Below are 14,935 nucleotides of genomic sequence, written 5' to 3'. Positions count from 1 at the left end.
TAAATAAATCTCTTGCTATAATCTTAGTTACAGTATCTCTTAAGAACTTTTTGAAGGAGTCAAGAGCAAAGGCACTGAGAGATTTACATGATGTAGTCAGTCTTTCTGGTTTCAGTATTTACAAGCATAATGGCTCACAAAGCAGGATGAGCCTATTATCTGTTGGGTAAAGAGTATTCTTATTGACTCAAGTGAGACTTTTAGTTGGTATATCAGGTAATAGATTTTAACACTACTCTTTTAGGGCTATTTAAACCTTATTCCCTGAGAAGATCAGGCATTAAATTAAATGCAGACAAAAATGCAAAATATATGCTTTGTTGGTTATCTGAGACTGATCACCTGACTAGAAAAAAAAATAGTTTCATATGTATGGTGCATGTATGTATATGTACTTAAACACAAAGTAAGGAAGCAGTATGGGTACAGTACATAGCCAGTGTTGCCATAAATACTTCCTAGTGGTATGTTGTGTATAAAACTTCTAAAGTGAGGGTCCGGAAACAAGTCATAAAATTTGAACCATTCCTCTGGCAAGTTAACTGCATGGTGTAAATGAAGAATGGTTGGTTTTTTTGTAGCTGTTGTTGTTTTGCTTTGTTTTGGATCAAATTCAGGCTTTATGCTGCTGCAGCCATGGCAGTCCAGTAACAGATAAAAAACCACCAGCTGAAACTAACCTCAGGCAAGTCCAATACGCTAACAGATAGCGCTTTGTAGACAGTGTGAGTTTCTTTTTGGTTGGAATCATATATTTGCGGTTCAGATTAGTCCAGTCCAAAGCTTGGAACTGTTCCTAGCACAGTGAAGGAGAGACTTTCATGTAGTGACAATGTCATCAATGTCTTTTTACCAAACCAGGCTGACTGTTTCCATCCCATCAATATAGATATAACTTAGCCTTTGTTATACTTCTCCAGAGGAAAAGCAGCAGAGACGACAGCAGTGCCTGGGCACAAAGCCATAGCAACTCCAGAATGTTTCCATTTGTCTTGTTAGAAATACTGGCTGTGTTTTGTTGTGTAATTCAGGTTTCCATAGCATACTAAGTTAAACTGAAGGTCTCGGTCTTTGTTCCCATGGCTGTCAGTGGCTCGGGCCCATAGCATCTAGGAGCTAACCTCAAGCTCTGGGATGAAGATTCTGCGAGTCGGCTTTTTCAAGCATAGTGTTTCTCACCTGTGCAGGAGACAGTGTGCTTGTGAGCTGGTTATAGGTTGTGGAACAGTCTCAGCAGATCTGATATTTGCCCATGTTCTGTCACACTTTGTTTTTCGTCTTGTGACATATATATTTATGTACACATAAAAGCATACTGCTACCACTAAAATTGTCTCCCAAAATAGTAGGCTGCATACATGAATTTAGCATAGATGGAGATGAAAGAGTTAAGAAAAGAAAGAAAGAAAAAAGTTACTGTCAGTAAGGGCCTAGGGAGTCCCTTTAATACCAGCATGGCATGTGTGTGCACACATGTGCTTAGGTCACGTGGCAGAAGCTAATCTGCACCACAGGGGATCCAAATCACCTCTGCATTCAGACCTATGACAGGTGTTGACCACATTGCTTAATGCACAGCTGCAAAGCATTATTACAAGAGGGCAAGACAAAAAATTACATAGAACTATTGACTCTGGCTTTCATAATTGCTCTGTTACTGTGAATGAGTAACTTTGATATTACTGAAGTCTTAGCTAATGACCTTATTAGAAAGAGCAAAGTTTCTGTTCTGAATATAGATTTCCTCCAGGTCTTATACAGTTCCATCTTATGTTTCTATAACACTGTGTGCTTCCCTAAAAGTASTGGATGCACTGTAGGATACCAGTTTGTAGAAAAAGTCTATTTAAGGCTTTTCTTGAAAGAAACACATACTCTGCAGTCTGCTACTTTCTAGCATTGTTTACTTCAAGCCAGTATTTTGTTATCATCCTTAGCTTTTATTTAGGGTAGGTTTACACCTAGAAGTTTACTGATGCAACTTTTCCACAAGAGTCTGAAACCTAACTGCCTCGTGCAGGGCTGGTGCATGCAAAGCTGCACAGGAATACCTTGTTCAAGTCAGGCAGAGTACACTGCTTATAAGGCTAACGTTGCTTCCAGTAGCTTTACATGGTACCATATTGCACTGTAGAGATGTATAGTGTTATTTTCCTTGTGTTATAGAACACAAGTTGCAAAGCCAAGAGGTTAATTGTGCGGCCTACTTATTAATATTTGAAAAATGTGAATCAACATCTTGTTGTAGGAAGATGCCTGGCAGGAAAGTAAAGCCAGGGACAGTTAGTCCCTCTGGAAATCAAAATAAGTAGATTGATTAGTCTAACTTTAGGTATGCTGACTTATGTATATCCTAAACTAGTAACTAAATCTTTTAGTTTAACTATGCTTTAGCTGCAAAGTTTGTTATTGTCATGGATTAATGCTGTTCCATGCTTTTTTGTGGAATTCTACTGTAACACAGAGCAGTGGACAAGACACTTCTAACCATCTTTTAATACAGTCAAGATAATTAAGGCAAAATTTTGGTAGTGGTGAGCATACTTATTCAAAACACTGGCAAAGCTGAGATTTAATTTATTCTTTAGTTCTTTAACATATTAATTCTGATCTAAATGAACCATATATTTTAAACCTGATTGGAGATTTAATGAAAGTAGCAAGAAATCTGGGTAAAATAAATTCTGCCTACTGCTGTGAAATTTGGGATTCTGATATTATTAAATATATTTTAATCTATATTAATCCAGTACTTGGATAAGCAAAGGAAAAATGTTTCCAGTAGTTACAGATACAGAAACAGATGGACAGTAGCATGGGGATGAGCATATTCTCTTGTGTAAAGAGAAAGAAATGGAAAGGACTAGAAAATAAAGAACTCTGAACGAGTCCTTTTTTTGCCTGAATTATGAAGAGAACTCTATTTATTTTTCCTTCTTTAAACTATTTAGGCCGATTTTGCAGTCTCTTTGTATCTACACCCTGAACTGGTATTTGTGGTTTTTTTGTTTTTTGTTTTTTTTCTTTCTTGCATTCTGTGAGTGTAGCTGGAAGGAGCTCTGAATACAGTCTGGAAGAAATTGATGAAAACGAAGAGATGAGTGTGCAGCAGAGAGCAGAAACTGGAAGTAGAGAAACCTCTCTCAGGACAGGAGAGGTTACTGCAGCCCTAAGCTCTACTGAGGTACCTTTGGAAACTGAGAAAAATGATCCTGCTTCATCAGCTCCAGTTCCTGGCAGTGTTTCTGTAGACAACTCACAAAACCTCAAGGAAGAAAAACAAGAAAATATTAGCACAGATGGCAAGTAAGTACGCTTTGTGACAAAGAAAGGAGCATTGGGGAGGGAATGGGGGAGGCAAATAAAACGTAGAGTGCTGTTTCATTGTGGAGCACAGAACAGAGAATTGTGAGAGAGGAATGAGCTTAATAAGCTAAGGTTTCAATTGTAGCACTCTTCTGTACACAGTAATTCATGCAGCTTTTCAACAAAAATGACAGTGTGTTCTGCAGGCTATTTGGTTTGAGTCTCCCTTTCCTTATTACCAAAACAGCCTGACCCCAGGAAAGCTGAACCTGGCTCTAGAATATCCAGCATATTTACTAGAGCAATGTGCTGTGAAAAACTGTGGACTGACTAGTTAAATGAGAATTTAAAATTTCATTCTTAGACTGGGGGGGTGGGCAGGGAACAGGTAGATGGGCCATCTCAGTTCTTCTGGGCACAGTTATCTATTGCTTGCATATCTAGTTTTTTAATTTTTGTTTTGTGTTTTTTTTTCCTGTATCTTAGCCAGTTATCTTGACCTGCTTTGTCCATCTGCTCTCAGGAAATCAAGTTAATTCTTCCTTTTAAAGGATAAACACATAGGTTTCCTTAACCACTCTTTTTCCTTTCTGGTGATGCTGTACCTTTGCCCTTCAGCATGTTTGTTAAACTACCTGACTCAGCAGGCCTCCAACATGAGTTAGTGCCTGCTTGAAATGGATGTTGATTGTCCAGAGAAGTTCCATTGTGTTAATCTAATTCACTATTTCTGTGTTCCCTGGGGCAAGTAAACTGGCAACTGTTCCCAATTTAAACTGAAAGAACTACTTCAATTATTGTACTGAAGCCAAAAATCTGTGAATGCTGTATTAGCCAGGAACTTTCAAGGTAGTACAGAGAGTTTTGACTTGTATTTCAAGGGTCTTTTTAGTTAGTCTGGGATCACCTGGCACTTTGCAGAAATCTTTGGTGTTCTGTCCTGACAAATACTGTGCCAGTTGTTTGGGTCTGTCTGCTCTATGAGTGAGGAGGAGGATCAGGCAAATATTATTTTTGTCTTGAACTTTCAAATTATCAGACCTGTTGTATTACTGGGCCAGTTTGGCCAATTGCCCAGAAGCTCTTTCTTTTTTCTCCACTAACTTGTAATAGCCTCTCGTGGCTTATAATACTACCAAGCATCATGTAGTATGCACTGCACTGTAACCGTATAGTTGGGAAATCCTTTCTTTCCTGGAATATCAGAGTGATTCTAGAAAGAGGACTCGCAGTTCTCTGACGTATTATTTCTGGAAACCTTTTGCTAAGTCGACTGTTCTATACAAGATCTAGTGACTTTGTAGAAATTTTTCTTTTAATCAAGCTCATGGGATATGTGTAGTATTCAAATAAAAATGATGATTTCTATAATATGCTATGTTTTGTGACTTTTGGGTTTTAGTTTGGTTTGGACTTTATTTCTTTATTTTAAAAACATTTTGGCTTGTGAATACTTACAGTTCAGTCTCTCAACTGTATGGAGTGTATGGAGCTTTAACTTTTTTTCAACAAGAGCTGTGAGAGCTTATGGTCCTGTTTAATGGTTTACTGGACACTTTAGACTCTGCAAGAAGATGAAGAGGAATGTTGTTGAAGGATTTATCATTTTAAGCTGATTCAAGCAGATGTTTCAACTCAAGGCACTGGTTCCTGATAACTAATACATTCAGAGTGGAAAATAAATTAGAATCTTCATAATGCTGGTATTTGTAACTAGAGAAAATAAAAGTATCTTAAATGGAGATCTAAGTTTGAAGTTCTAATATTCTTTTTTAAAAAGCATTTGAAGTATTTTGGCCTTTTTCATTTACTTTTTTAAGTCAAGTACTTAATCTTTCCCCAAAAGCTACATACATACATACATACATACATACATATATAAAAACAGTACCGTTCCTTTGTCGCTTATGATTTGAGGACAGGAATTATATGCATTTGCAAAATATTTAGCATGCAAGTAACATTTTATGCATATTTCTTTGTTGTTCTCGAGATTTCTCTTGAAATGGACAGAAAACTTTTCATTCCACTACTTGGAAAAGTCTGCATTGCACTTTTTCATATGCAGTCAGTGCCTCAGATAACTTCCTGTGTTCTGTATAAGGGACAAAATCAAGGATGCATTTTTAATGTTAGAGCTGTCAGAAGACTTCACACTAAGAACACTTATATGAATGATAAACCATCACTTTAGTGGCTTTACTGAAACTGAGCTGTTACTGGCAAGGGGGTTGTTCAAAGTGCATGAGTAAACAAAAGGAGGGAAAGAAGGGAAAGGAAAACTGAACATGTTCTTATACAGAAGAGAGTGAAGCTGCATGTCATTTTGGTATATAAAATATCATAGCAGCATTTCCTGTCACTAAATAAATAAATAAATAACCCCCCTATTCTACTGAGTATTCCAGTGTTTGGCAGAATGATTCTATTTTGTCCATCTGTGTTTGGAGAATATTGCCAGTTCTCTTGCATCTTTTCTTGTGTTTATTGAAATGAGTGATACCAGCATATTTAATGTACTGTTGTGCTTTGTAGAGGACTACAGACGAAGATAAGCAGTGAGCAAGCTGCATTTGAAAAAGACAGGAAGCTCAGAATTTTGGATCAAAATAAAAATGATGGTGAGTAGTTCCCACTCATTTTTAATACTTCAAAACACGTTTGAAGAGAACTATTCCTTTGAAAACAATGACAGTTTAATACAGTCAGCTTGAATCGTTACAAGCAAATTACTTTCTTTTTATTTTCTCTAGCTCTGATGTATCCTGTGGGATAGGGTAACAAGAACTGACTTTTTCTTCTCCCCCCGCCCCCTTATCTCCTATAGCAGTAGTCAAAGCTGCATTGCAGTGTTTTAAGGCAGTATGGGGACAGGTCTGGGTGGAGCTGTGATGAGGACAGGGAAGGTGGTTGGATGCGGAGGTTCTCCTGCCATGGGGTGTGACATGGGCACCGTGCCACAGCGGAGAGGGAGAGGCCTTCTGATGTTCTTATGAAATTGCTACGAGTTTTCTGTGTGAAAAACATGATTTTTAAACACAAATAGTGACATGTTTATTTGGAAGAAAACAGCAGCATCCTATTGATACAATGGTTCGTAAATTTTCCATGAATTTAGTGACCTTACTGATTTATTTTCTCCTTTTTTGACATTGATTTTTCAGATTCATATTCAGTTTTCCATAGTCTATCTTCTGTATTCAGTATATCTCTGTTTGTAAATCATAAGAACATACTGCATGAGTCCAACTTACGTTTAAAATAGGTTTTAACTGCCATTTTTATAACATAATTAAAATGGGGAGAGACATTTTTTGCAAAATGCCACTCCACATGATTATTCCTGAAGAGTTCATTTTTTAAAAATACTGTATTTCAAACAATTTGAGACCCAAATATTCCTGTGTTTTGGAGAAGATCGCATGTGTTTAGTCCACGAGGTAGGACACATTGCTTGTGTCCGTATGTTCTCCAGTTGTTCTGTTATGCATATAAGCTAGGTATAGCTGACAAATAACATATTTTATGTTAAAACTATAAACAAAAGCCACAATGGCGTGAAACTAGATAAAAATTACAGCTTACTTAGCATTGAATAGTCCTTGAGCTTGAGTCATTGATGCCAATATAATAAACTGAAATTCATCAGTACTTTTTAAATGATTCTAGAACAGGTTTTTCTGTTAAGTAGATGCATGACACCAGGAGCCTGTTAATTAATGCAGAATACCTGAGTAAGAATACTATTATTTGGCAATATTATTCAAAGTATATCTTTAAATAGATTTTAAAAGTAAGTGTTAAGAAAAATTTAATACTAGTGAGAAACCAGTCCTTGTGGTTAAATATGTTGGATTTTGGGCTTTGTGATATAAGTGGGAAGGTTAAATCTTTTCAGTATTCATACTAATTTCAGAATCTCTCTTTAACTTGAAGATCACAATGATACAAAACTCCTTGCAACAACAGAAGAAGGAAAAGAACTTCAGACAACAGAAATTACTACAGTAGATTTTAGAGAAAATAACAAGCTTGAAGTTGACAGACTATCAAACTGCCAGGCATGTAAAAATGACATCTATGTAAGTCATAGGAATTATCCTCAAGTGATTCCAGGAATGCAGGATCAGAAGTCAAATCAAAACAGCCTGGACACAGTAAAAACTCAGGATGTTGCAATTCAGACAGCTCCATCAGAGAGCAATTTGGGAAGAACTACACTAAAGGAAATGATTGTTCCTCAAGACTGTGAGTCATTCAGGGGACTGGCCCATCAACACAATACAGATAAAAACAACACCTGTCTCCAACTGAAGCATGGAGTACGAGAGGATGAAGAAATTTCAACAGAATTAAACCTTCAGAGGAGGGAAGTTATCCATGAAAAAGTAAATCCCATAAAAGATCAAAGTCACAGCTCTACAAATGGCGATGATGTTGCTTCACCAGAAACAACTGCAAAAATTCCAGATGGCTCTCCTTTAAAAGGTTACCCTCTTTATAGACAGGACACAAAACCTAAACCTAAGCCCTCTAATGAAATTACAAGAGATTACATACCAAAAATTGGAATGACTACTTATAAAATAGTGCCTCCAAAATCCTTAGACATAATGAAAAGCTTGGAATCAGAAATTCCATCAGATTATAAGGATCAACAGGTATCTGCTCTGGAAAACTCTCTGAAGCACGAAGACTCCAAAGAATTCATAATGCAAACTGAAATGCCTCATCTTCCAAAAAGTGTGGATCATTTTCAGTTTGGTTCACAAAATGAACCTGTAGCAGCAAATGATCCACTGCACAGAGTGAACAGCATTTCTGAGCACGCTGTGACTTCTCAAGTTGCGATTACTCCTGAGAGCAATCAAACAGAAACAGAGTTTTCCAAACAGCATATCCCACTGATGCTAAGCTTGGATAATACAAACACTTCTTCTGAGACTCAAGACAAATCAACTGCATTAAGTCCTGCAACAAAACCTAGTTCTTTTTTTCTGCAAATGCAGCGAAGAGCTTCAGCTCATTATGTGACATCTGCAATTGCCAGAAGTACCATTTCTGTTCCCAATTCTACTCAAAATGAAGCTAAGAATACAGACGTAGAAAAAAAAATTTTGTCACCAGATCAAACTRCTTTTCCTTTACATAAAGCAAGTAGTTTCTCTCCTCCAGCAGATGAACAAAAAGATGATCATGAAAAAAAAACTGAATCCGACACCTCTCCTGTTAAAAGCAAACCTTTGAGTTTTCCCTCCTGTCAACCAGCACCGTTGAACTTAAAAACTCTAAGAACTTTTGCAGTTCCAAAACCATATTCCAGTTCGAGACCATCCCCTTTTGCTCTTGCTGTCTCGTCGGCAGTCAAAAGGTCACAATCATTCAATAAAACGCGTGCAGTCACTAGCCAGGCAGCGAGAGAGGAATTTCCTGTTGAACTGTCCTCTGCAACTTCTGTGGCTGAATTCTCCTCAGCTACCTCTGTGCCTCAAGTGAAAAACCCTTCCTTACAGAGCATAACAGGAGGGTCACAAACTAGTCTAACAGATAAGGTAAACCTTATTTCTAATATTTGTTGATCACTGATCCCCTGTGATCTCATTTACAACAGAGGAGAGATTTACTCTGACGAGTCTTTGAACTGCTTGTTTATCAGAAGGTGCTGTATGATACCATAAAAATCTTGTGGTACTGAGCAGTAGTAAAACGTCTTAATGAAATAAAATAAAAAAGGAAATACTACAGTGAAAACAATCTCATTCAGAACATTAGAAATAATTATTTCTTGCCATAATTAAAACCTTATAATTTGAAGAGCAGCAAATTAAATGGAATCATTTAACATTGTTTATACCTATTTTTATGTTCAGAGTGCTCAAGATTTGTTCTTTATGGTTCTGTGTATTGGTTGTATCTCAAATTTAATTCTGTGAGTAATGTGAACAGTTTGGCTTCAAAGTGATCATGGCATAAGGAAGTTTAAACCGGGTGTATTAAGATTTTGCTGGCATAATTATCTAAGTGAGAAGCTTTAAAAAAAATCGTAATAATCAGCTAGTGTATCAGTGTTGCAAATGTGCAGATGCAGATATACCAACAAAAGATATTTAGTGTTCTCATTCAGAGAACTGTTCTAAGGTATTCTGGCAGAGTTGCTTTCTAACTGGTATAAACAGTATGTTCACAATGAAAAATTGGCATATCCACAAATTCTGTGAAGTATAGATGAGCCTAAGTCTGCTGGCTGCCTTTTATGTTCTGTACAAATCAGCAGTATTATGGGATTCTGAGCTTAGAAGGCAAGAGGCAGTACTGTCCCAAATTGCATAATTTTTATAATGTTCGCTTTCTTTAGGCAAGGAAGTTAGATGCTAATCTCAGTTCAGTAGATTCAGAATACTATAATGCTTGGTGCTCCCTCTGCTTGTGGCTCAGATGCACTGCTGAACTTCTCAGGGTGGCTTTTCCTGCATAAGGTTTGGATGTCAAATTTAGATTCTAAGAGGAAAGCATAGTGAAAGAAATGGTAGAAAAAAATTCTAGCTCATGTTGGGGCTATGAGTAGTTCTGTCTGGGAATATGTTATAATTAATTGTTTGGCTACTTCAGTGCTCAAAGAATATTTAAATATGCTATAGCATGGTGTCTAATGTGCTTATATTTGACCTATTTGTTTATCTGTTTATCTTAAGTGTTGTAGGGAATATACAGTTTCCAGAGCTATAGTAGAAATGTGGCTGATCTCTGAAATCTTGAATGAAGCAAACACTAGAATGGTAACACAGTTTGATATGCAACTTCTTGCCAGGTTGATTTAGTTTTCCATTTGTGGCTAATTCAAATTAAAGGGTTTTTCTTCTTTTTTTTTTCTTTTTTCTTCCCTCCCTCTCTTAATAGAAAAGCAGCTGTGTGAATAGTGAGCAGTTGAGCCAGGTGCAGTCAGGTGCTTCAACTGACCACCCACCCTCTGTCACCAAGAGACAAACTGCGATGATGTTCCAGCGCTCTGACCCCGAACAGATCCACCAGAGCTTGCTGGCTGCAATTCGCTCTGGAGAAGCTGCTGCCAAATTGAAAAGGGTGAGTTTTCATCATTGCACCATAACAATGAACTCTCAGTCCTTCCTTCAAACTTACCAGATTAATGCCTGACATTAAAAGCAGTCAGCCTTTGCATAAAGCACTATAAGGAGGCATCTTAACAATGGGAAGGGACGTGGGGGAGAGAGTTTAATTTTGCAAAGTAACCCAGTAAATGCACATGAAAAGATTCACATGTCTGTATTTTCAAACACAAATCAAATAGGAAATCTTCCTGAAATGTGTTTGATACCTGTAAGTCATCAATTAAATATCTCTTCCATCCTTATACGATTTGAAGTGGTGTGGTTTTAGCCTCATGCTGAACAGCTTCATCATAGTAAGCCCTGAATCAGCTGCAGCCTTTTGCTGGCAGATAATGTAAGTTTTGAAGGTAGAATTTTTTCTAGTTACTAGACTGTATCAAGTCCTTAATTCTTCTTAAACATATTTGAAGCCTCCTGCTGCTGTGTGGTATCTTTAGTAGGAGATTTCTCAATGTTTTGTCAACAGGTTTGGTTAGGTGGTTTTGTATACTTTCTTCCCCCACCCCCTTAGGTAAAAAAGTATTGCTTGAATTCTTTTTCCTTTCTCCTAAAATTCACCTGTACTACTTTCATTGGGTAGAATATTGCACACTTTAAAAAATTTGTATTACTTTAAATTTATAACCAGGCAGTTGAATGATAGTCTCTCACACAGCTTTCTCAACCCCAGCATTAGTATTTTACATTCTGTAGCGAAGAAAAAATTCTTATTGTAGAAAGTTAAAGAAATCCAGTATTTTTTGTTTCTCTTCCCTTTCCCACCTGCAGCTTGAAAAAACAAATGCTGTGTGATCGTGTGTGTGTGTGTGTGTGTGTGTGTGTGTGTGTGTGTGTGTGTGTTTTGTTTTGTTGGGGGTTTTGGTTTTTTTTACAGAAGCCTTTGATTCTTTTGGGTCAAAATCTCTCTCAGTGGACTTTCAGATCTTAGTATGTTTTGGTATTAGTCAGTCTGTTTCACATGTGTAAGGTTTTGTTTCAGTGCAGCAGTGCAACAGCCTCTCTGAGATCTAGCCCTGCCATCCTTCCTGTACTGAACCGGAAGATACCACCCCCCAGAGAGGTTATAAGCATGCTCAAGGAGTTGTTGACCTGTAGTCAGCAAGAGTGACACATAATACACTGCAGTATTGCTTCTAACTATCTGTCACTAGCCAAAAGTAACTTTAAAACAGGATAAGATTAAGCAAATGCTGTATTGTTCAGAGTCACTGAGAGGTCAAATCTGTCTGTTGCATCAGAAATACTGGCTGGGCTTTTGTTTGCATGTATTTTTATTAAAGTTTTTTCCCAATGCATAACTGCACTGCAAAAAATATTGAACTTTATTTTGCATAATGTGTGAACTTTGGTTATTTTATGATTCTATGGGAAATATGCATGAGCATGGCTATTGTCATAGTAGCCTATAATTTTATTTTAAAAAATAAAGTTTACAAAGTGCTCTTCAGAATTCAAGAAGTCTATTAGACAAAGGAAGGAAAAACTTCAGTCTGTGGTTATTTGTTACTTTCTAATAGAGATGATCTCAGAGCAGGTTTATTTGACCTATATAGTCTTTTATCAGTCTAGGTACAAGAATGTACTGGGAAGAAGAGAATTACTGAAATCCCTTTCCCCTCCCTTCTCCCTCCCTTCTTTGTGGGTAGGTCTTCTTTCTCAGTATAATATTTGCAGAGGCTGTGGTGGAGGGGGACTGTAATTTTAGTGAGAACTGATTAGAATGAAGATGCCATAAGCATAAACAAAAGCATTGTGCAGCACTGAAACTTGAAACAGGCTTAAAAAAACCAACCAACCAACCAAATGCAATGAAGATACCATTGCAGTTTTGCCCAACGTAAAATTCTTCACACTGCTGTTTTCACTCTTACCCTAAGCACATATGCTATAGTACATGTGTTTGTGATTGGGGAAAAARTGGTTTGGCCTGTGGCAGATTTAATAAAAACATTGTCTGATTTTGTGTTTAACACTGAGAACTAACAGTACTAGAACAAACAGAAAAATGAAGCATTTTGTGTTAACAGGATGTGAGCACCCAAAAGTGATTTCCAGTATTGGAAGGGATTTCTAAATGTGTTCACCTCATAGCTTTCACTATCATACTGCTATCAGCAAAAGGAGTAATAAACTGATCCATTTGAATTGTGCAAGAGGTCTGTCAGGTGCTTGCTTGTCTCTTCTCTTTTTACCTCTCACTGTATTCTCCATTCTTTCACCTCTGTGAGGGAAGCATTCAAAACAAAAGACAAAAATGCTAGCATCACTAGCCAAATCCCTTATTTTCTCCCCTTGTTTTACTTAATAAGTTGTCAGTATGCAGTGCCAAGATCTGTGGTCTTTTGTGTTGGGAATCTTTTTTGTTGAATAGGGCCTTCAATAATTACTAACCTAAAACGGGTCAAGTGAGGTTTCTTTTTGACCATTTTTCTCTTCAGAATATTTTCATTGTACTTAGCAAACTGTGCTGTTCTATGTGGTTCTCATGGCCATAGAACATCCACAGCTCCCACTGACTCTGTTTGGATTTGTTGGTTTATGCAGCCCTCTTGAAAATCAGGTTCTTATATCTGTCGTAAAAGTTACAGTTATCTCTTGGTAAAAGAGACATTTCCATGTCATAAAGGAATGTTAGAAGATTTTATGTTAGAAATCAGTTCTAGTCAGTGCTTAATAAAAAGAGTTTGTTTAGAGTGATAGCTTTTCAAGTATTTCTTTTAGTTGAGTCCATCTCCAGACCTGCTTGAAAAATTATGCATTTATTGAATAGTTATGCGTTGAATTTTTAGATAGGATAAATGTGTTTAAATAATTCTGTATGTTTCTACTTCCTAACATATGTACTTTGTTCAGAAATTATCTCAGAGCTCTTTGGGATGAGAAGAACATGCTAACTGAAGTAATAGTATTTATATTTTCATGAACTAATATTGTATAACATACTACAGAGAGAAGAATCTTAAAAGTTATGTTAATATTATTTCCTGTAATTTTTTTTTCTTCTTTTTCCCCTGCCTCCAGGTTGGTCCTCCATCAAACACTATATCTGTCAATGGAAGAGCCAGGCTTACTCATTTGTATTCTACGGAAGCAAAAGCTAATCACTAGACATTATACCAAATGTTTTGCACTTTACTACTGCTTCATAGGCCAACTCAATACTAACTACAAATTATTGAAATTGTAAATGCAAGTAGATGTTAATATATTTTTGTCAATCGGTATAGGAATTTCACGCTGGGTCTTTTGCCCAGGAAAGATTATTAGACTATATAAATAATGGTAATATTTTGCCTTTTTCTCTTTATAAAGCTGACAATGCTGCTAAAAAGGTTTAAGAGAAGGTGCAGATGAGCTTCACTTGTGTTGGAATGAGAATCAAAAATTGTTGATTTCAGCCTTCAAGACTGAACAATATGTAGCAGTATGCTGAAAATACAGATTTCTCTAAATGTAAGAATTTTAGACCAGTAATTTTGTAATTGTGTAATACCTTAACAGATTGTATGAATTTAAATCTACCAAATGTTGCCTCCRTATTATTTTGTTAAATCTGTAATTAGTAGAAAATCTTAATTATATTCAATACTTTTGTTTCTCTTAGAAAATGGATATTTGTTTTTGTTCCTTCAGCTGAAGTAGTTGGGATAAGTATTTTGATTTTTAATCTTATTTTTTTCCTGATAGCACAAAAAAAATCAGGACATAAATTATTGGAAATTTTTGTACTACTTAAAAACTTTTCTTAACAGTAGCACTACATGACTTTTCTCATCTGCTCTTTGAGTACCTGTATATAGTATTAACCTAGTATTCAGATAAGCAATATCTTTCATGAACTAGATATATTTTAAAATAGTCATCAGCATATAGTCAGTTACTGATAAAATGCAAATTCCAGTTTTGATAACTTAATGAAATAGTTTTCACTGGAAGTATGACTAAAGAATGAACTGCTTTGGACTTTTCGTGTAAAGTATTTTAATCTTTAAACAGCACAATAAGAGAATTACAATGCATACTTGTGTCTGAGAGCCTCTATTTATAAATTAATCGTTAGATACAAAAATGGGAGCATACATAAAAAGAAAATGCTTTGCATTACATTTTATCTGTTTTGCATTTCTTGTCAAGATAATACATTTTGGGGAGAGGGGTGGAAATGTGATCACAGTCATGATGAAATAGCTAGATTGTGGATACAGGCAGCAAGTGCGGGGGGTTTTGCCAAATTAAAATATTTTCTTGCTGGACTTGATTTAAATAAAAGTAATTGTATTAGTTTTTATTCCTTAACACTATATTTATTTTGTACTATAGAGACATTCTGTAACTCAGTTTCAGAAACTGATTTATAATTGTGCATTTCAAAGGGTTATTAATGGTTTGCTGCCTGTTTTTTGTGCAATAATCTGAAAAAGCCTATATTACTTTTCTAATACAGAGTGGATTATTGATTACAAGTAAAACAGTGTTAACGTAATGATGAAACCCTTCCAAGA

At 36.3% G+C, this 14,935-nt stretch overlaps 1 protein-coding gene across 1 annotated transcript in view; it reads left to right on the top strand.

Annotated features, from left to right (window-relative positions):
- Positions 1-14,069, top strand: part of COBLL1 (cordon-bleu WH2 repeat protein like 1) — a 41,071-nt gene extending 27,002 nt beyond the window's left edge. Inside the window, exons 10-14 of the mRNA XM_026091315.1 lie at positions 3,048-3,306; positions 5,842-5,927; positions 7,243-8,858; positions 10,204-10,386; positions 13,455-14,069. Coding sequence (XP_025947100.1) covers positions 3,048-3,306; positions 5,842-5,927; positions 7,243-8,858; positions 10,204-10,386; positions 13,455-13,541 — 2,231 coding nt within the window. The 3' untranslated portion in view covers positions 13,542-14,069. The remainder of the gene's footprint in view (positions 1-3,047; positions 3,307-5,841; positions 5,928-7,242; positions 8,859-10,203; positions 10,387-13,454) is intronic.
- The last annotated feature ends 866 nt before the right edge of the window (positions 14,070-14,935 follow it).

The sequence above is a fragment of the Apteryx rowi genome, unplaced genomic scaffold, assembly GCF_003343035.1.
Source record: "Apteryx rowi isolate R43461 unplaced genomic scaffold, aptRow1 scaffold_121, whole genome shotgun sequence".
NCBI classification, from domain to species: Eukaryota; Metazoa; Chordata; class Aves; order Apterygiformes; family Apterygidae; genus Apteryx; species Apteryx rowi.
The sequence above is the reverse complement of the archived record's forward strand: the minus strand, read 5'-3'. Positions and strand labels throughout refer to the sequence as shown.